Raw genomic sequence first — 20,793 nt, 5'->3', positions numbered from 1 at the left:
CTTTACAAGAATCAGAATTAATATTTCCTTTGTTATAACAAAACAAATAGCATAAATAACATGGTAAACAATGTACGTATTGTTCCAGGTATATTTGCCAATGTGCAAAGAATCGTGTTGCAACCTATTCTTGGGACACAGTAAATGAATGGATTGTGGGAAACAAGATTATATCGAAGCAGACAAACAGTTTAATCCCATAAATATTATAACAATCTTAAAATATATTTAGTTAGAACAGTTTCAAAACAAGAAAAGATTCTTTTTTCTTACAATGAGTTCAATAATTTGGCCAGTACTGTAAAAAAGGTAAAGTGCTCCCCTGTGCTTAGCACCACGCCATGAAGGCATATAGGGGTGTGGGTGTAACACCCCACACTTTCTTGATCCGGTCGTGAGTGGGGGTGATGTGATCAGCATCATTCCCCTGACCGCCTTCACCCCCCAGGGTTTCCCCAGGTACCCCATGTCATTCGACGCTATGTGGGTGCTGGGGTTGCTTCCAACGGTAGAAAAGTTCCTGGATTTAAACCGGCCGGGGATTAGCTTGGAAGTCAGATGCGTTACCGACTGAGCCACCGCGGCTGTACTGTACATAGTACATTTTTGCATTCACTTTGAGCTATTGTGGGGTCCCACATGGGGCCAGTGTTTTTGTAAAAATTCAATTTTCTTCTTTCTTTAACACACATTATTTAGAGGCACAATGTTTAAATTTTATCTCCACTAAAAGCGATGTTTTTAAGAAAGAAAACAAAACCGATTAGTTGTCGAGCTACCATTTTTTTTTGTACTTCGTGGCAATATTGAAATGCTCATGCTTGAAAAGGTCCTGTCCAGAGACCCCATACAGGTATGCGAGGTTATTTCCGCTAAAGGGTAATGTGCCCTAACCCTAGTATATATTGCTTATTCCATTACCTATACATAGGGACATTGAATTTTTGCGATGCGCGAAATGTGAAAAAAAGATGAATTTTTGCGATGCGCAAAATGTGAAAAAAAGATGCAATTTTGAACATTCTGGACGTAACTACACCCGCAAGTATGAAATATGCATGAGTTTTATTCACGAAGTAATGCGAAATGTGTGCTTTTCCACGAAATGAACGCTTTTTCGTGAAATAACCGTGAAATATCATAAAATTAAGTAGATCGGCAATCGAGGTTGTGCGCGCAAACTGTCGATTTGTAACGAAACATTTGCCTAAAGTTTCCTACCACTTGCAGCTGAAGAACGTTTTATCTTCGATCACATCAGGAAGATGCTGCAAATTGGGATTTCCCATGCACATAATCTCAGTTCGAAAACTTCGCTCCCTGTCAAGCTGCATTCCTTTCTTCCCCCGAATGTCTACTCAAATTCCAGTTTCATTGAACGTGCTAGCTGTAGCAGCAATAAGATTAGTCTGTTTTTTTTTCTTCCACTGCTAGTATATACTCTCCTTAGTTTTTATTTACCATAAATTTGTCTCCCTACCTATACAGCTACTGTTGTTATATTTCAGAGGTTAAACTCAGAGTTCTGCAATGAGAAGTCTGGTGGAGGTTCAGGTGCTCAGAGGGAAACCATGCTGAAAGAGCTGGCGGCTGCATTCGATGCCTTCATGGAAGTCCAGAACAATTTGAAGGAGGGGTCCCACTTCTACAATGACTTGACTCAGGTAAGTTCAGCGTGGTAAATGAGAACATAGTTTTGATTACTTACGTGAAATTTTGAAATTTCGTATTTCCACATTGCACAATTTATTTCCACATTGCACAATTTATTTCCACATTGCACAATTTAATGGTTATATCCTGTTAATTTCGACGACTCTTTGTGGAAATACGAAATTTTGAAATTTCACGTTAGTAATTTTAAACCCCATTTACCGCATCCATCATGAATAGATTTTGATGTTGAATATGGTAGTACACTTAACACTTGTTTGGACAGGGTGTTACTGTGGATGGAGACTGACCTACAGTCGGGACACGCTAGCAACCGGCATGGAACCACCCGCTCTGGTAGCGACGCGCTGTTGCTGGATTGACTTACTTCAGGATTTTCTCGAGCCAACAGAAACACGTGTAGGATTAAACATCTGGTTAAACAGTCAACAACGGGACACTTCCATTGTTCTCTGTCCGACTCTGTTCATATTTGAAGGAACAACGTTAATAGGTGGAGAGCTTTTGGCTGAGTAAAGTGCGCTTTTTAAAAATATTCAGTCCGATGTCTGTATTGAATACTTTTGTGCTTGAGCGGGCGTTTGTGTGTGTGTTTGTAAGAGTTGTTTGGAGAAATTGTACTGCAATGTCGGAAAGAAGAAAGAAAGTAATTGGTAGCTTCCCAAATTATCTCATTTCACACACCCACATGTGCCTCCCCGATGGTACAGTGGTAGGGTTAGCGTCGTCGCCTTTTAATCAAGTAGTCCTGGGTTCGATACAATATCGAGGCACATAGTGGTTCGGATCCCACTTCCAACTATAGGCCCGTTCCAGATTAGCCGTAGTGTGCATAAAGTGGACTTTAAAACACCAACTCAATCATTCAATCAATTCACACACAATTGATTTGTTCTTGATAAATTCTCCGTAATACAGTAACTCAGGTCTGTGAAATTCTGTTTTAGAGGTAAATTTTTGTAGATTCCGCAAAATATAATTTAAAAACGTGTTAACGAAACCAAGTTGTACGTAATTTGTTTATATACGTAATTCACCCTAATTTTCAAGAAATACATTTCATTTGTACTTTCTGAAGCCTCAACAATGTCACAGAAGTATAAATTCCATGTCGTTACAAAACAAAGGGCAAGTTTCGTATACAAAACAATAGGTGGGCATAGCTGCGGTCGGTATCGAGTTGCGAAAAAGACGAATGTCGTGGTGTGACAAAGAAGGCAAACAGAGGCATCATAACATTCAAGGAGAATGATTTGCCACAGTTGTTCATAACACAAGACGCATTTTCTTTTGTAGGTAATTGTGATACGATACAACACAAGTAAAAAGATGCCGGTAGCTGATGCTTGCAATGTACCATAATAAAAACACAACAGAGGTTCTTTCAGTGAAGGTTTTCGGTTGCTGTGTAGAGCAGGAAGAGAAAACGTTTCATGCTTGCCAGAAAGTAAAATTCACACGGGAAGTTAACATTAACCTACAAGAAACTTCAGATTCAAACTTCTAGATTCGTTAATTTATCACTTTACGACGGAAATAATACATATTAGCATAGTGATACGTACGTGCTTCATTTCGCGTGACGTTTTATTTTTTCCCCGAGCTTGCCAACAGCTGATTAGCCTGTCCGCCTGTTCGTGCAAACGTGGCAACGCAGAAAACCCCCAGCCACATGGCAGCCAACGAGGAGACAGAATTTGGTCACGTTCTGCGTTCTGTTTGCACACCGCTTCTTATCGCGGCCCGACACTATGTACCAATATGAGATAAGTATACGTCGGATTTGAAGTTTTTAACCTTTTTTTTCCTTTACAGGTATGTAAGAAATAATAAGTTCTGTCAGCGTTTCGTTAAAAAACGTAACAACTGATGAAGTTTTATAGTGCCTAAAGATAACCTATTTTGCTTGTTAGAACCTATTTTAGGTTTATGCACCTAAATGAAGCCTTTTTTTAGGTTTTTATATATTTTTGAAGGTTTTACAGAATTTTTATATCACACAGGCATTTGCTTTGTTTGGTCAGGAAAGAATTCAATGACGAACATGTTTGAAATGTACTCTCCGTCGAATTCCCTTCCTCTAAGCCCATGGTGATTTTTCAAGGCTCAAATATCTGGTGCCACCGTTACCTGTACAGTCCAAAGTGGTCTGATCTGTGTGGTTTTGCTCACTTTCGCGTCACTTCGGTTTCTTTGTGGCATTCACGCCTTGCAAACATTTCAGCATTGAAGTTTGCTCCACTGACTGTTTTGTTGAAAGATTATTTTCAGCATCTAAGATGATCCTCAGAGACAAAATTGTAGAGTTTGATTGTGGATAACATGAAAAAGGATTTTTGCCTGACTATACGGCGAAGAATGGTAACTTCTGCCATTACCGTAGGATTAGTCAACACACATATCGTTATGCACGATAGTGCGTATTTCAGGATATAGGTGTCTCATTTTCATTGCCGGTGACTATACCTAATCAGAACTTTTCAGGAGTTTTCAACTATTTTAAGTTTTGTTGAACCTACTTCAAGATTTTTCGAGCCTAACTTAAGGTTTTTAGGATTTTTAGAACCGATTTTAGGGTTTTTCGAACCCATTTTAGAATTTTTGGAACCTAAAAGCACACTTTTTAGAATCTAAAAATCGGAGGTCTAGAGATAAGGAACCCCTGTCTGGAAACACGTAATTAAAAAGTTGTAAGCCAAAACTAGTTGGCCATGAACGCAGTTGCAATATCCTTGTGAGCAATGCGTTGTAGTTCTCAGCATGCTGGCGATTGGGTGCCAAGCTAAGGAACACCCCTTGCATGTCTTCCTGACTAGAATTATTGCTGGCTGTGATATCAGAATGACTCCAGGGATGTTAAAGCGGATGCAACAGAGCTTCTTGCGATGCTGTCATGCTTGCATGCTTGCTAGGAGCTTCCATTTTGAACACCAACTGTAACGTTTTCTTCGTAGAATGCTACGATACACAGTAGTACGTAATATCCGTATTACATACAGGGTGATTCTAAAGGCATAGTACAAACGAAAACCACAGATACCTCCCATGAAATAGAGACAAAAGTTCCCCTTCCACTTTGCCGAGAGATGCCTCCGTGAGGAGCTAGACAACGCCGAAAACGTGTGAAAATGAACTTCACACCTCTGTACAGCCAGTACCAGTGAAGATAGAAAGGCGGAACAAACGAAGTGAAAAGGAACACCAAAGTCGCCCATCCGAAAAACACTAGGCAGCAGCTGCGCAACGCATGCGCATGCGCATGGGGTTCCACAAAGGAAATAGGAGTGTCCCGCAAGACAAGTGAAGGGAAAGGGTAGCGATCGACAACGGTAGGGACAAAAGAAGCAATGAAGCATGAAGTAACAATTGCACAGCGGGAAACAAACACCATGACTGGAGCAGTGCAGTCGAGAAAAGTAGTGCGGGGTTGCAGAACCACGGGAGGACGACACACCGAGAATGCAAGCAAAGTGGTCCGTGACACTCGACAGGCAACAGACGCGTACATGGTTCGGGGCAGAAATGGCGGCGCTGGCAGTGCAGCGCAAGGGGAGTCCCCAAAACACAGTGGGGAGACACCGCAGCAAGAACAAAGCACGGTGCAACAAAAGAGAAAGAGGACCGGACCGGGAATGGTACCAGTCAAGGAGACAACAAATGCGGGACGAGGGATTCCCCGTAGCAGCACCGAGGGGATGTCACACAGAGGTCGTGTGCCAGCAGGACAAACACAGCAACTACGGACACAGGAGGTTATTGCTAATGAAAGGTGCACGTACAGATAGGACCACGTACCCCGTACTGACATTGTAACAAACGTCGTGATGGGGCCCAATCAGCCTCTTAGAAATGAAGCCGGAGTCACATCGCTGGGTGGGAGCGGGCGAAAGGCTGCTGGAGTGTCGTACGGACCTCACCACTCCGTACGGTGGACGACACTAATGGACGAGGTCGGAATGTTTCCATCCCGATCACGAGGTCCACCGTTCCCAGACCTGACGTGGCTGCTTGCTTCCGAGCGCAACCCCAGCCGAACAACTCGAGTCCCTCCTCGGCCGCAGCCTTCCGCTCCGAAACCAAGCGTAGCCTCACACCACCGCAGCCGCACACTGCCGCGTGGGTGTGAGACCGGGCCGAGCAAGGCTGGACAGATAAACTGCGTGGGACAATCGTGTAATGAAGCTACGTGGGGGTATGCACGTCTGTTCAACTGCTGGGTTACCCCACATTGGTGTACTCAAACACCACACGATCGTACGTAGTGCTCCCCGTCGGCTCGAGCAAGACGGACGAAGTACGTGTTGTGGGTGAATGGGGCAAGAATGAAGGACGCTACATGTGTTCTACGATGACAGGGCCCCAGAGTCCATGGCCCCACCTGACGGCAGTGGTCAGGTAGTGAAGAGCACAGGCACGGGTGGCTCAGGAACGTCAGCTAATTGTACCACAGCGCCGTGCGGACGTGTGGGCTGATTGGAAGTGCAGCGTCAGGGAGCATGTCAGTGAAAGAGCCGGTGCGGTGGTGGTGTGCTTGACGTACAACAATTGAGTACGTTGTTTCGAAGCCGTTGTGACCAGTGTGTGTGTGTGTGTATGCCACCTGTGCACTGCAGTACAGTATTCCATAATTGGCACTATCCTCACCGTACCATGGAACGCTACACATTTGTAGAACTGAGGGACATGCATTTTGTCTACGGCCTTGCAGATGGCAATGGCCGAGCAGCTGCACGCCTTTATCGCGGACGGTATCCGGAGAGGCGACAACCCGACAGCAGGTTGTTTTCGAACGTGCACCGTACCCTTGGTGAATCGGGTGTGTTACGTGCAGGCCATCATGTCGCTCACCCAAGACATCTGCGCACCGCGGCGGTCGAGGAGGACGTACTTGCTCGCGTGGACGACACACCGTCCACTAGCACCCGTAGCATTGCACGTGCAGTGGGTGTATCACAGTCGACAGTGTGGCGTGTCCTTCATGATGATCTGCTGTATCCCTATCATCCACAGCGAGTCCACGCGTTGCAGGCTGGGGATTACCCACGACGTGTGGAATTCTGTCAATGACTGTTGCAGTTTTGTACCGACGATCCCCGTTTTTTGCACCATGTGCTTTTCACGGACGAGGCAACATTCACCCGTGAGGGCATCTTCAATTGCCGAAACAGCCATGTGTGGGATTATGAGAATCCACATGCAGCAGTCGAGGTGCACCATCAGACCCAGTTTGCAGTGAATATCTGGGCAGGTATCATCGATGAATAGATTATCGGTCCATACCTGCTGCCACCATGTTTAAATGGCCGCCACTATCGCACCTTTCTTGCATCAGTCCTTCCAGAGCTGCTAGAAGATGTACCCCTCAACGTGCGACATTGTATGTGGTTTCAATTGGATGGAGCGCCTTCACATTTTGATGGCACAGTGCGAACCCTTTTGCACCGTACCTACCCACTGCGCTGGATCGGCAGAGAGGGCCCCGTCCCCTGGCCCGCCCGTTCGCCTGACCTCACACCAATGGATTTCTTCTTGTGGGGCCATGTGAAAACACTCGTCTACGAGACCCCGGTGCCTGACAAGGAAACATTGGTAGCGCGGATACTTGCAGCATCGGCCGAGGTGTGTACCATGCCAGGGATTTTTGATAGGGTTCGCCAGAATTTCCTGCGACGCTGCAAAGCTGCATTGAATGTGGTGGTCGTCAATTTGAGCAACTTTTGTAACAACGTCAGTCCGGGGTACGACTACGTACTACGTACTATTCCTATCTGTAAGTGCACCTTTGCGTGGCAATAAACCTCCTGTGCCTGTAGTTGCTGTGTTTGTCCTGTGGGTGCACGACCTCTGTGTGACATCCCCTCTGTGCTGCTACGGGGAATCCCTCGTCCCGCATTTGTTGTCTCCTTGACAGGTACCATTCCCCGTCCGGTCCTCTTTCTCTTTTGTTGAACCGTGCTTTGTTCTTGCTGCGGTGTCTCCCCACTGTGTTTGGGGACTCCCCACGCACTGCATGTGTTTGTTTCCCGCTGTGCAATTGTTACTTCATGCTTCATTGCTTCTTTTGTCCCTACCGTTGTCGATCGCTACCCTTTCCCTTCACTTGTCTTGCGGGACACTCCTATTTCCTTTGTGGAACCCCATGCGCATGCGCATGCGTTGCGCAGCTGCTGCCTAGTGTTTTTCGGATGGGCGACTTTGGTGTTCCTTTTCACTTCGTTTGTTCCGCCTTTCTATCTTCACTGGTACTGGCTGTACAGAGGTGTGAAGTTCATTTTCACACGTTTTCGGCGTTGTCTAGCTCCTCACGGAGGCATCTCTCTGCAAAGTGGAAGGGGAACTTTCGTCTCTATTTCATGGGAGGTATCTGTGGTTTTCGTTTGTACTAAACCTTTAGAATCACCCTGTATACAAGTTGCATCTTTCAGTTCTTTTATTCTACTGTCATCAACAGCCCCAACTAATTCTGGCTTGTCGGACCTGGCTTCCCCATCTCATATTGATACTTTGGTCAGTTTCCATCCACCAAGTTCACAGAAACACCCGGTATTAATTTGATGAGACCAATATATTTTTGATAAGACAGTTGACTCTTTCATTTGGCTGGCCCCCGTGGCAGAGTGGTTAGCACATCATGCTACAATGCCAGGGGTCCCGGGTTCGAATCCCGACCTGGGAATGGATGTTTTCAATTGTCCATTCATCAATTTCATCATATCATCACTCGTCCCCACCTTCACAATTAGCCAAAAGTGGCACAAAAGCGAAGTAAAATAAAGCAAGTCAATCAATCAGTCTCTTTAATTTGACCGTGGATAATTTGAATCACTAAGTAATTCGAACAGAAGTTTATTCCCTTGAAACCATCTTTAATGATGTGATGTTCTTGTCAATTCGAAGTTTGGATAATGCAAATGTTTTTCATGTCCACTTGGAGTGTATTGGTTTAAATTAAGTTAATTAGAAAAATAGCGTGTGTATGAGATAATAAAAACTGTACTGAATAATAATATTAATAAATTACGTTTGACTGGAGCATGGTGCTGATCACATCACCTCCACAAATGGCAGAGATTGTAAATATTTCATTAAAACATCTTACGTCACGTGCTGGCAACATTCTTGTTGAAAAACACACAAACAGCACGATACGAAACACTTTAAAAGTTTAAGTAAGACTTGAAGCTTTCCTGGCGACGAATGATGAAAAGATTCTCTCGGGCTATCGACCAGGTGAGTTGTGGGACAGATTCCAAGTTTTCGAGAGATAATGTCACTCTCATCTTCAGGGTAGAAGTGCAGTTCTGAGCATCAACCCGGAGTATATAAGTTCGTGGAGGGAGGCGGGGGGATCCTGGTGAAGATGGCAGACCAATCGGGTGGCATGTCTGCTGCATGCACAGTTCTGGTTAACTATCGCTAACCAAGCTGGGTCCAGTTTGAGCCCCACATCGCGATTAAGATTATCTTTTTCTTCACGAGTGGCTATTGCTTCCTTGATGCGGTCCCAGTAGTTTGAAGTTTTGGCTATGATTTCTGTGTCATTGAAATGTGGTCTATGTCCCTCGTTGATTGAATGTTCTGCTAGTTCTGACTTTTCAGGATGGAAATACTTGATGTAGCTTTGGTGTTCTTTACAGTGCTGTTCTATTCTGTTCTTTAAAAGTTTGTCCAAGCTTTTAACTTCATCTCAGTCTCTCATCCGGCTGGTCGAGAGAGATCGAAGAAGTTACGATCGAGGTTCTGATTACGCTACTTGTGTACCAACACTGCAAGACCGCAACAACATATTCTGGCAGGCACAGCAAGTAGTGTAATCGGAACCTCGACTGTGCCTTCTTCATCGTCTTACGACCAGCCTGTTGTTGACTCCGAGATGAAATCAAAAGCTTGGACAAACTTTTAAAGAACTTCATATTGTGCTGTTTATGTTTTTGTGTGGTTTTCAGCAAGAATCATAAGTATTGCAATGCCACTTGGGGAGAATAATGTTATTATTAAATTATATAATTGGAATGAGAAACAAACTACCAGTGGATTCAAAGGACACAAAATGTCACAAAAAGAAACCTTCATACAAATGAAAGGTGAAGAAGTTCCTCGTGTACTTTGCACCATGCCATGAGGCATATATGGGGGAATGGGGGTGTAGGTTCCCACACATTCTTCGACCTTGGCCATTTTGGATGTGATGTCATCACCACACTCCGACTCGCTTTACCACCACCTCCCCCAGGTACCCATTTATGTGAGGCTGGGTGAGCCCCAGAGCCGCTTTATGCATTGATGTGGTCGTAAAAATCCCGACCTTCGATTACCCACCCTGGATGGGTCTCCTTCATTACATTTACATGCCCTACCGATTAGAACACCGCAGCTCCATATAAATAAAAATAACATTAGAAATTACACAACTTGCCAACTTATTTCATTTCTATAAAAACACATCTTCAAAAGAAACAAATCATTAATGTTTAACATTCTTTTTCCTTTACAGCTTCTAGTGGTTTTCCAGAACAAGGTGTCCGACTACTGCTTTGCCCGTAAGACTGAGAAGGAGGAACTAATGAAAGACCTAACCCAGCAGCCAACGAGGCAGACGGTGGGAGCCACACCAACCACCCCCGGTCACTACGCAGCTGGTATGGTCACAAACACAGTAGACACCTTGTATTCTGGTTTTAAGTCAGTTTATGATTATGCAGTAAACAGATATAACAGTTAGATCGACTGAGTTTTCAGTACCATAAAATTCAGTGAAAAATTACCATTTTTTTTATAAAAAGGAAAACTATATTTTTGATTGACATTCATATAAAGTTGGGCTCGTTAATTGTCATTAATTGAGTTACAGATAATAAGGGTTAAAAACTGCATAATCATGCTGATATGTAAGGTTGAGAACATGAGAAAAGTTTTCTTTATAATTGAGTAATAATGTATCTCTCTGTTGCTATACACATCTTTTTATTTTATTGAAGACTAATCTTTTGATTTACTTGCAAAGTTTCATCTTTCTGTTACTCAAAGTATTTTAAATTTGCGTTGCTACTTGCTTGGCATTTTTTCTTGTTAGTGCTTCAGGAAAGGTTCTGCTTAAACAGTACCAAGTGTCTATATAACTGAAAGAAATCAAATAGATTGTATTTTCTACTATTTTTATGTACATAGAATAAACATGGTTACAAAGTATACAAACAACAAATTGTTATGCTTACATCTCCGATATCTCTTGGATGTAGAACAAAGAAGACAGAAAACAACTTCCTTGCAAAATTATGATTTTCCATGTAAATGTATGGCCAATACTTGGGTACATGTTGTCTGCACCGGTTGACAAAATTTCAACCCTGCTAGTGTTGCCAGCTAAGTTGATATGCCCCTAAATATGGCATTTTTTCACTTTACCCATATAGTCGTCAACCCCAAACTCATTAAATGCTGCACATGGCACATATTGGTTGCAAATGACAGTTTAACATGGCATCAGTCATCAGATGCATATTTATGACTGATAATTTGATACATTTGTTTCTCACCCAAAAGTGGCATTTTGGAAAAATCTCTTTAACGCTGACTTCCACCATTTATAAATTTTTCTGTACCAAGTAAACTGATAATGCTAAGCATTGAAATACATATCAATGGACGATGCTTTATAATGTGGAAAACCCGATGTAAATATCTTTTACGGTTTTCGTGTAACAAACCATCAAAGTTTGTGTTGTGCAACTTTTGAAACACACTGTATTATCTTCTTCTCTCTTCTACCTCCTTACAAAAGCTGTTGGGTGAATAAAAGTTGCACTGGTCATGAGGAAACATCTGAAGGTTTCATCCCCCTGTTGCACCCTCATTGCTGTTCAATTTTTGAGCTCGTTGTTCACATATCATCTGTTTCAGCAATATTTGTTCAATTTCTATTGAGTGTCCAGTTGAAAGCATATGTTCGCGAAGCCCAGTACTTGGGACTACTCCCTAATGTTACTTAAATGTTACCTAAACCTGTCCTTAAGGCTACGAGGAACAGTTCGAGTGTTCAGCCAGATACGAGGTTCTGGAAAGACACTAAACTGCCCCTCCCCCACCATCCTTTCTCTCCGGCAAGCTGGAGAAAGAGATTTCTATGCTATGGATGGTTGTAGGAGGGAAGAAAACTTAGCATTATTAATATGAGAGTATTGTTTTTACTTGTTCTCTTTGGAATATCAAACTTCCAATGGCATTGAAAAATACATGAAGGGAAAGAGGACAGTTTGAAGATTTGTTTGTGGTGGGAAATTTTACAACTCCCAGTAACTTGAATTTTAAGTTTTATTTCCCCATCCATCATCATTGTACAGATCATATCTAGATTAATAATCAACTTAACAAAAAACAGCTTCCACTTGCAGCATGGAGAGAAATTGATACTCTCTTGTTCAGTAGTATTTCCCATTCCAATGATATTGGAATAATTGCGCAGCTGGTGCGAATCTCACTCTTCACCTTAGAAGATCCCTTTCTTTCTACTATATGAATTTTATCACATTTCACAGTTTATTTTGTACACTCCCAAGTCTACCATTCTCTCTTTTTCTAAAGGGTTCTTTATTAAACATTTTTCTAATGTTTATTGGAAGTTTGGAATACACTTAGAGACAATAGCTGTGAAATAATTGTCTAGTTCCCGTGGAATACGCCTTCTGTATGGAATGCTAACGTATTTGTTCATTGCTTTCCGCTTTATTTCTCCTTCCACTTTATTCTTCAACTGTTTTCCCTTTTCTGTTTTATTCTTCCTAATTAGGTTGTCATTTTACCCTTTTTGTACCGATTTTTCCAAGCTTTAACTATAATCCACTCGATCTCCCTTTGGTAACTTGCACCATTTGTACATAAATGTATGGATCTTATCACAAAGTGTTCCATACCTTTTTTTCTTTAATCTCCGGTTTCCCCGATGACATCGTGATAACACTGCCTTGTAATGAAGGGGGGGGGGGGTTCCAGATTTGATACCTGGTGAAGCCCCAGTCTTGATTAGCCTTTTTGTGCATGTTTATTCATGTGCTGATTCTTTACAAATTTAAGTTTCACTACTTGTGGTTTTGTAATATTTGCTGGTTTTTACTTTATTCTTATTTCTCTTGTGGTTGACGGTTCTTACTCGCATAAAATCACAGGAAAACACACACTCCCTTAATCAGACATTTATTCTTAGTTTGAGTAAAGATAGTCGTAACAATGGTTAAACTTACGTTAAGAAAAAGGAATCAGTTATAGATTTTGGCAATATTACATTGTTGTAACATAGCAACTTAACTGAAACAAGCAATCTGTATTTATTATTATTTTGGATGAAGATACTTATCACATTTTTAAAATTGTTTTTACATTTATTTCTAAATCCAGAAACATCAATTTTATAATAAGACGTAAACAAGTTACTAATATTAATCCGCGAAAACTTACTTTAATTTTGGTGGCCTCTGCCACCATCTTATGAGGAACTCGTTGCTTCACTGTGTGCAACTCATTCAAACTTTTTCTTTTTCCACACAGTTCCTCAGCAGACGGTTGCAGAGGCCACCAAAATCAATAGAACCTCTATAAGTAAGTTAACTTGCGTACATCTTGCCGGGTTGAGTCAAAAGTTTGTTTTTTTCTCGTGGGAAACTGTGAAGCAGGAGAAAAAGCATGGAAAGCCAAGCGAACACGTCGTGGTGGGCACATGACGTGCATGCCACCTGGTACATACATTCACACAGCACAATGCATTTTGACAAGGAGTGCCTCCCCGATGGCACAGTGGTAGCGTCGTTGCCTTGTAATCAACGGGTCCCAGGTTCGATACCCGGTGGAGGTAGAGGGCTGCATAGTCTGCCTTTTACCTACCCACTGCCCGCTTGCCCACGAGGACAGGTATACCTGCTCGCCTGCCCACGGCAACGAGTCGACTTGCGTCTTTACCCGGGTTCTTGGTCTTCAAGGTGCTCTGCGCTTACAAGGTAACTGGGCATTCAACAAGACCCAGGCGCCTGCAAAACCTGCTGGAAGGAAACAGCCCTCTGGTAGCGTGTCGCTCCAGGTGTTTCATCACCACATGGACAGCTACAGCCAGTGTTGCCTACTTACGTAGCTCCTAAATCCTACGAAGTCCTAGGAGGAGCTCTCTCCTCCAAGGAGAATTTATATAATTAGCAATTTCAGTTCAGCGTAAGCAGTTTTTATCTTATTGCCAGGAAATGCACGCAGTATTACAGCTTCATTTATCTAAATGAATGATCGAGCAAACAAAAATCTCCTCACTGAAAACTAATTGTTTTTCATTGCATGGTGCCTTAACCAGGCACGCAGTGGCGCAACCAGAGGGGGCAGGGTGCATTGCTCACAACCTTGGACGGAAATTAAGTCTAGCGGAGGGGTCAGGGTGGGGGTCAAACATTGAAGTACAAGAAAAAACAGGCTAGCAGAATTTAAGAGTAGCAGGGCTAAAGAGTACTCAAGATGGAATTAATTTTCATATTTTTCTTGAATTTTCATTCCAGACGGCCAACGGCGCCTGCAAGGGGGGGGGGGGGGAATGGAGGGGTAATTGCAACCCCTTGATTTCAAATTTTACGAAAGTAGAAATATGTTATAAAATATTATACAGTCTCGTCAAGTTCAATGCCGTAGCAAAGGGGTAGCGGGAGTCGGCCCTGAGCGCCGAACGATCTAAGTGAGAAAAGTTTTAAAACAGAGAATGCTATGGCGACCCGTGATATTATTTGCTATTAATGTTGGTTTGTTACGAGTTGGATGAATTGATTATGTAATACGTCGCTCCATGTGAAAAGAAAATATTGTAGATGCAAATTTTACATGCCATATGTATGTACGTTCGGAATGCATTTATCATGCACTTTCTTTCTTTCAAAAACAGTTTGTGTGCTTGTTTTCCATTATTAGCTAATGTGAAATTGACGTGTTGAAAAAAAATATTTCTAATCCTCTGTTTCAACACAAATACGTGAGAACTGACTTCTACCCCCTCTTTGTGTGCCCTTTTTGCGTGATTTATGAGGATAATAATGCCTTTCATGCTACTTTATTACTATTATTGTGATTGTTGTTGTTGGCACGTTTATCCAAGTACTTGAAACCCCCCTCCCCAAACGAGGGTAACGGCAATGCCCCTGGCTGGCTACGGCCCTGGTGTTCGCAGTAGAACAGTGTGTTGTTCGACTCGCGACCTCGGCATCGAACGTGACATGTTTCAGTCCTGCCCTATATCACTATATATACGTATATTGGTTGTTTACGACATATATTTATGGATCCTGTGCCACGGAAAACCTATTTCAATGTGTGTGTGTGGGGGGGGGGGGGGGGTAGCAACATTCGTAAATCTGATTTCATTGGTGATGTGGCTTACGAAGCTTTGAGTACCCTTTTTTAAGTAGTGAAAATCTATTGCAGTTTGCAACACCGCAGAACGGTGTGGGCCCGATGCAGTTTCTACTCGAAGCAACTACGTCATGCAGAGGGAGGGGTCTGCAGTTGATGGAAAGAACGAACTGACACCTACTAGGTATCGTAAGACTGCGGGTACCCGGCAGGTTTTCAATACCTGCCAAGAACGATCTGGGCAGATGGTCAGGAAAGGTGCTCAAGCGAGGGTGTTGCGCAGGTTGCATGACATTTCAGGAGCGATGTCTCGCGAACGGGTCTGCTCCAGGTCTTGTGCAGGCCTCTGGGTGGAGGCACATAGTGGTTCGGATTCCACTTTAAACTGTAGGTCCAGTCCCGATTAGCCTTACTGTGCAGAAAGTGAACTTAACACTTAAACCGAAAGATGAATTTTGTTACATATCGAGAAAGACCCGGTCTCTGAGACCGGTATGAGTGGTTTTCATTATTTCCTGTTTTACCTTTTATATTTTACTGGGAAATAGATAAACACATAAATAAGAACCATTTCAGCAGAACTAACTAACTAACTCTCTAGCCTTCTTAAACCCGAAGGTTCATGGCTGCAGCAACACAGGCCTTCCATCTTTCCCTATCTTGACAAGATCTATATACTCTTTTCCATCCCTACCGATTTCCCTTGGGTCCATCTCAACGTTGTCCCTCCATCTTCGTCTTGGCCTTCCTATAGGTCTCTTACCATCAGGTTTCCCAACAAGAATCCTGTAAACTCTTCTTTCCTCTCCCATTCGTGCCACATGGCCTGCCCACCTAAGTCTTCTTGATTTAATTATTCTAATAATATCTGGACATGAATACAAATTACGTAGTTCTAAATTATGTAACCTTCTCCACTGACCTGTCTCCTCATCCCTTTTAGGTCCAAAGATTTTCCTAAGGATCTTATTTTCAAATACTCTCAATTTATGTTCCTCTTTCAATGTAAGGGACCAAGTTTCACATCCATATAATACTACAGGCAAAATTACTGTTTTGTATTTTTTAACTTTTAGTTTCTTAGATATTAAACGAGAAGACAAATGTTTATGAAGAGAGAAGTAACATGCATTTCCTGAATTAAGCCTACTTTTTATTTCCTCTTTAATATAATTTTCATTTGTTAATATTACTCCTAAGTATTTGAATTTGGAAACTGGTTCAAACGAGTTGTTATCAATAATTAGATTTTTAATATTACCATTTCAGCAGAGAACACTTTATTACCAAGTATGGAAACTAATTATTAACGTCATAAAAATGTTACAAACCAAAGTGAATTTTTTTTTTACTTTTCCAAACAAAATTTAGTCTTTACACACAGTCTGGTGCTCAGGTTATGCAAACCTTTCTGCTGCATTCCAAGCATATGGGCAGAGAACTCTTGATACATTTGTATGCAGTCTTTCTTTGGCATAGTGACACTTGCTGCATGTTTTTCTTTTAATCAACTTATCTGAAGGAACTCCTTCTGGCGAGCTTGTCGATTGTCTTCATTGAGAGTCTTCCTTATGACTTCTTTGACATCACGAGGTAAGTTCGGGATAGAAAGTCGGTTCCTTAGATGGGGCTCAATCAGTTGTATGGCGTGTCTCTTCAGAAATTCAAATCTTGTTATCATAAGTGAATCCCTGTAGCTGAGGTACAAGATAAATGCATTCACGCTGCATACATTTATCAATCACTTTGTCCTTCTGTTGGAAGTATAGATTGCGCATTTCATATCAAGCAGGTCCACCCCGTATTTGGTTTCATTGTAAAACATTATTACTTCAGGTTTCTTCATTTCCCTGTTGATGTCTGCAGTGTGATGCATAGAGGAAATCAGTAGGACTGCCCTGTTCTTTTTGGGTACACCTGAAAATACAAGTTTTTCCCAGATGATTTTTTTTTCTGTTTACACAAAAATCAGAGAGAATATGTTGTTAAGTTTAACGATTCTTTCCTCAAATCTACAACATGTCATCTTTCCACATTCCATGTGAAATCACCCAATTGAGAGACAAAAAAGTTGCTTCATAGTCATGGATTTGCTTCCAATATTTTTTACTGATTATTTACAATATGACAAATATGTAATGTTAGACTTGTCCAACAAATATATTGAAAGTTACAAAGTGTTTGAAAATTTGAAGATTTTCAGAAATTGGGTGGACAAACAAACCCACCACATAACACAAAACATGCCATATCACAGAAACTATGTAGAGTAATGTGATGATTTAGGTGTTGTTGGAGAGGAGAATGACAGTCCTAACAGATAATAACTATTACCACTCTTACCTGCTCAGAAAGTAGAACAATCTTTAAAGAAAGTAATATGTTGTGATGAATAAAACACTACACTTCGGGTAAATGTTTGATAGGGAATCCCAGGTTTTACCACAATGAAAATTGTTACACAGCATAATCAATACATGTCAAACATAATATTAAAAAATCAGAAACGTAATATTTTTCATAGTAAAAATATCACAGGTTTCAGTATAGAGTGTATGAACCAATTTTCCACTGGCATAGAGCTATATACCCTATCACAAATTACCACTAAGATGAGTACACATAATATTGTTAGAAACGTTGAATGCATGGAGAAGCATTACTATGATGTTTATCCACTTATAGCTCACGGAAATTGTATTAAGACCAGAGTTTTTTCCCATAATGCATAGGGGTCATTCCGTACCGAATGGTCCAGCACTGGTAGCTTGACCATTTTTAAAATGTTCATATTTTTGTTGTTCTAAACCCTATTCAGAGGTGGTTCAAAGCATGCATTATTTTTCTAAAACTTGACTGTTTAAATATGGTCGCCATTTTTGTTTCCTGACTTCAGGTATTTTTGGCCTTTGCAGGCAGTTGGCGATAATTATGACAACTCAACTAAGAAAAATTATAGAAAACTGGTAAACAACATTGTTTTCAGTACATTTTAAGCTTTATTTTATGTTCTGTTACATCCACATTGTGCGTATACATTTTTCAGTGCTTTTCTCAAGTGTGGAAAGAAAAGCGCCAACTAATTGGACAAGAGTACAGGTAAAATTCATGAACGAATGGAAATCCGAAAGAGGTGGTTACAACACACGTGCGCAAGATACGCGATGCTATCATAGCCTATCATTCATTCACAATATATATTCATAGACTACGGGGTATGTCCATTGCCCATCTTATTGGACAAAAATTGTATGACTTGCCATGCCTGTCACTCGACCGGAAAGAGTTAAAAAATAGCCAGGAAAGAGGCCAAAGGCATAACGACCTCACTGGGTTTAATAAGTGCCTCCCATCTCCTAAGGCAGAGACATGCGATTGGGAAAGTCCTTTAAAAAAACTATTGAATACAAGAATTTTTTTTAAAAAATGTGATGTGAGATTGACCATCGTGAATGAAGGCAGTATTGACTAACTCCTCCCCCCTCCCCAAGCCCTGCCTCCCTTCAGGCTGTGGGAGTCCCCAAAATATCATCTCTTTTTAAAATTTTTCACAATAGACTGAGTATGACAATGCTTTTTTGCTATCCTATTCTTTCATCTATTTCCATTTTTTCATCAAAATTGAGGATAAGACCGACAAAGAAAGTAAAATATAAGACACCCTCCCCCCCCCCACACACACACATATTCATGAGCACATTGGCCCTATCTAATCCGACTCAATTGTCACAACTTAATTGAGTGATAGGTAGTGAAATATGAGTGCTGCAAAGAGCATTTTTTGCTTGAGTGGCAAATAGTTCACTTGGACAATGCCAGATAGCGTACGTATTTGACAGCTTCTTCGCTCAAGCGAATAATGCTCGAACAGGCAAAATTAGTGGTATACACTTGAAGCCTAGTGGTACACTTACAACTGTAATTTGTCTGTAATAGTGGTCTCTCAAATATGGATCGTGAAGGGAAAGATGCAGTGAAATTGAAACTTAAGTGAACATAGTCATTACTCCATGTTAAAATGTTGTTTTAGTATATCTAGAGGCACATATTTTTGGTAAATAAAAAAGCAAAATTTCGGTATAAAAACTGAGTCAATTTCGGGTTCAAAAGCGGTAAATAAAATAAAATATCGGTGTTATAGCGGTGAAAAATTGGATCAAAAGTGGTATATAAAAATACATTTTGGTTTTAAAATTGTGAATATAATCCTAAATTTGATTTAAAAACTACACTTATTCCACAGAATTAACATTTCACTTCTAATAGCCCATTTATGTAGTTATCCGAGTATTAAGTTTATTTCTGTGTAAAGGAGTCAATTTTTGTTTCTCCAATATTAACAGCAGAATTAATCAATTTTCCGGGAATTGCATAACACTCAGGATAATTCAGACCTCGGAAGGTGCTGCATCGGTGAATAAACCCTAAATTTCGTGTATAAGTGTTAATTTCGCTTTTTGCAGTTCATTTCGCATTATTTCGTGACAAAACATGGTCACAAAATGCATCTCGCACCTTTCAAAAACATGAAACATTAACACTACAATGTGTTTTTTCAAATTTCGTTTTTTCGTCAAAAACGAAATATGCATGCCCCTAATGTATATCGTACCAATACAGTGATATATGAAAATGAAATAGATTACTATGGGCTGAAACTTTCAGGATGGATATTTTTCATTTATGTGTTTACGATCATTGTCACATGAAAATAATTAATATTCCATTGTAAACGCTTGAGCATGGGAGACTCGTACGACTAGGACCGATCGGAAGTGGTCCCATGCAGTACTCTATAGGGAAACTTCTCTGTGTCGTATTGGATGAAGAGTGGAGGAATAGCATATTTGTCGGCTGTACTGGTTGAAACAAGTAAAAATCACTTCGCACAGAGAGCTCTTTCGTGAGTGTTCCTTCATCAAATTTTATATATATATTAGAAGTACAATATAAGAATATATATGCTATGAATTACTTATGTTTCGTGAGTATCTGTTTTGCGAAAAAAAATGTTTTGGGATCCTAGTGTTCTCTTCTTCAGGTTTTCGTCTAGGCCAGTATGTTCATTACATAGCCGCATCAATTAAGGCAAGGATTGAGGTGGCAGGTAAATATGAGTTCATCTAATCATCATTCATTCTGTTCGTTTTGATTAACCTACGGACAGAGAAACATGACATATAGTACGAAAGATACAAAAATGCGTTCCTCCATTGCTGCAGCTTGGGCCACACTGAAATCTGCTCCACCCGTCCTCTTCCATGCACACACACCTTCTGCAGTGCTGTCATTTTGAAACAACAGAGTTGAGGAAACATAACATAGGGAAAATGAGTTGGGAGAGTTGTGGCGTGTGCATCCAAAATGGTACTGTTCCAACAGTTGTGCTGGGTAGATACAACCATTGAAAGATTAAGAGAAGAACTGGTTTCGGAAGAAAAATTATTTGAGTCCCCCATTGTCCCTAGCGAGAGAAAGGAGGGGAATGACAATCAGTTCTCATCTGTCTGTTCTTTTAAAGAAAGAGTAGGAAGTGAAAAGAAAAGAAGACAAACTTGTGAGAGAGAGAAATTGAATGGGTATGGTATTGGAGGACTCATCCAAGGGGGCAAGAAGAAGAGAGAGAGAGAGCCAGAGCTCATCATTGGGGTGGAGAGTGTACAATTCTATTATTATTAAGCTTCTGTGACCAATTTTGCAGATTTTGCTCCCCACTGATGTGCTGGTGCGTCATTTCCTTAATATCATTTT

The 20,793-nt window shown here is 41.2% G+C and overlaps 1 protein-coding gene across 1 annotated transcript in view; it reads left to right on the top strand.

The window, feature by feature from the left end:
- The window catches only part of ALiX (programmed cell death 6-interacting protein-like protein AliX), a 162,409-nt gene that overhangs the window by 110,066 nt on the left and 31,550 nt on the right, over positions 1-20,793 (top strand). The window contains exons 13-14 of the mRNA XM_083115790.1: positions 1,509-1,664; positions 10,169-10,313. Coding sequence (XP_082971916.1) covers positions 1,509-1,664; positions 10,169-10,313 — 301 coding nt within the window. The remainder of the gene's footprint in view (positions 1-1,508; positions 1,665-10,168; positions 10,314-20,793) is intronic.

Source organism: Lepisma saccharinum, assembly GCF_977018435.1.
Source record: "Lepisma saccharinum chromosome 15 unlocalized genomic scaffold, izLepSacc3.1 SUPER_15_unloc_1, whole genome shotgun sequence".
NCBI classification, from domain to species: domain Eukaryota; kingdom Metazoa; phylum Arthropoda; class Insecta; order Zygentoma; family Lepismatidae; genus Lepisma; species Lepisma saccharinum.
The sequence above is the reverse complement of the archived record's forward strand: the minus strand, read 5'-3'. Positions and strand labels throughout refer to the sequence as shown.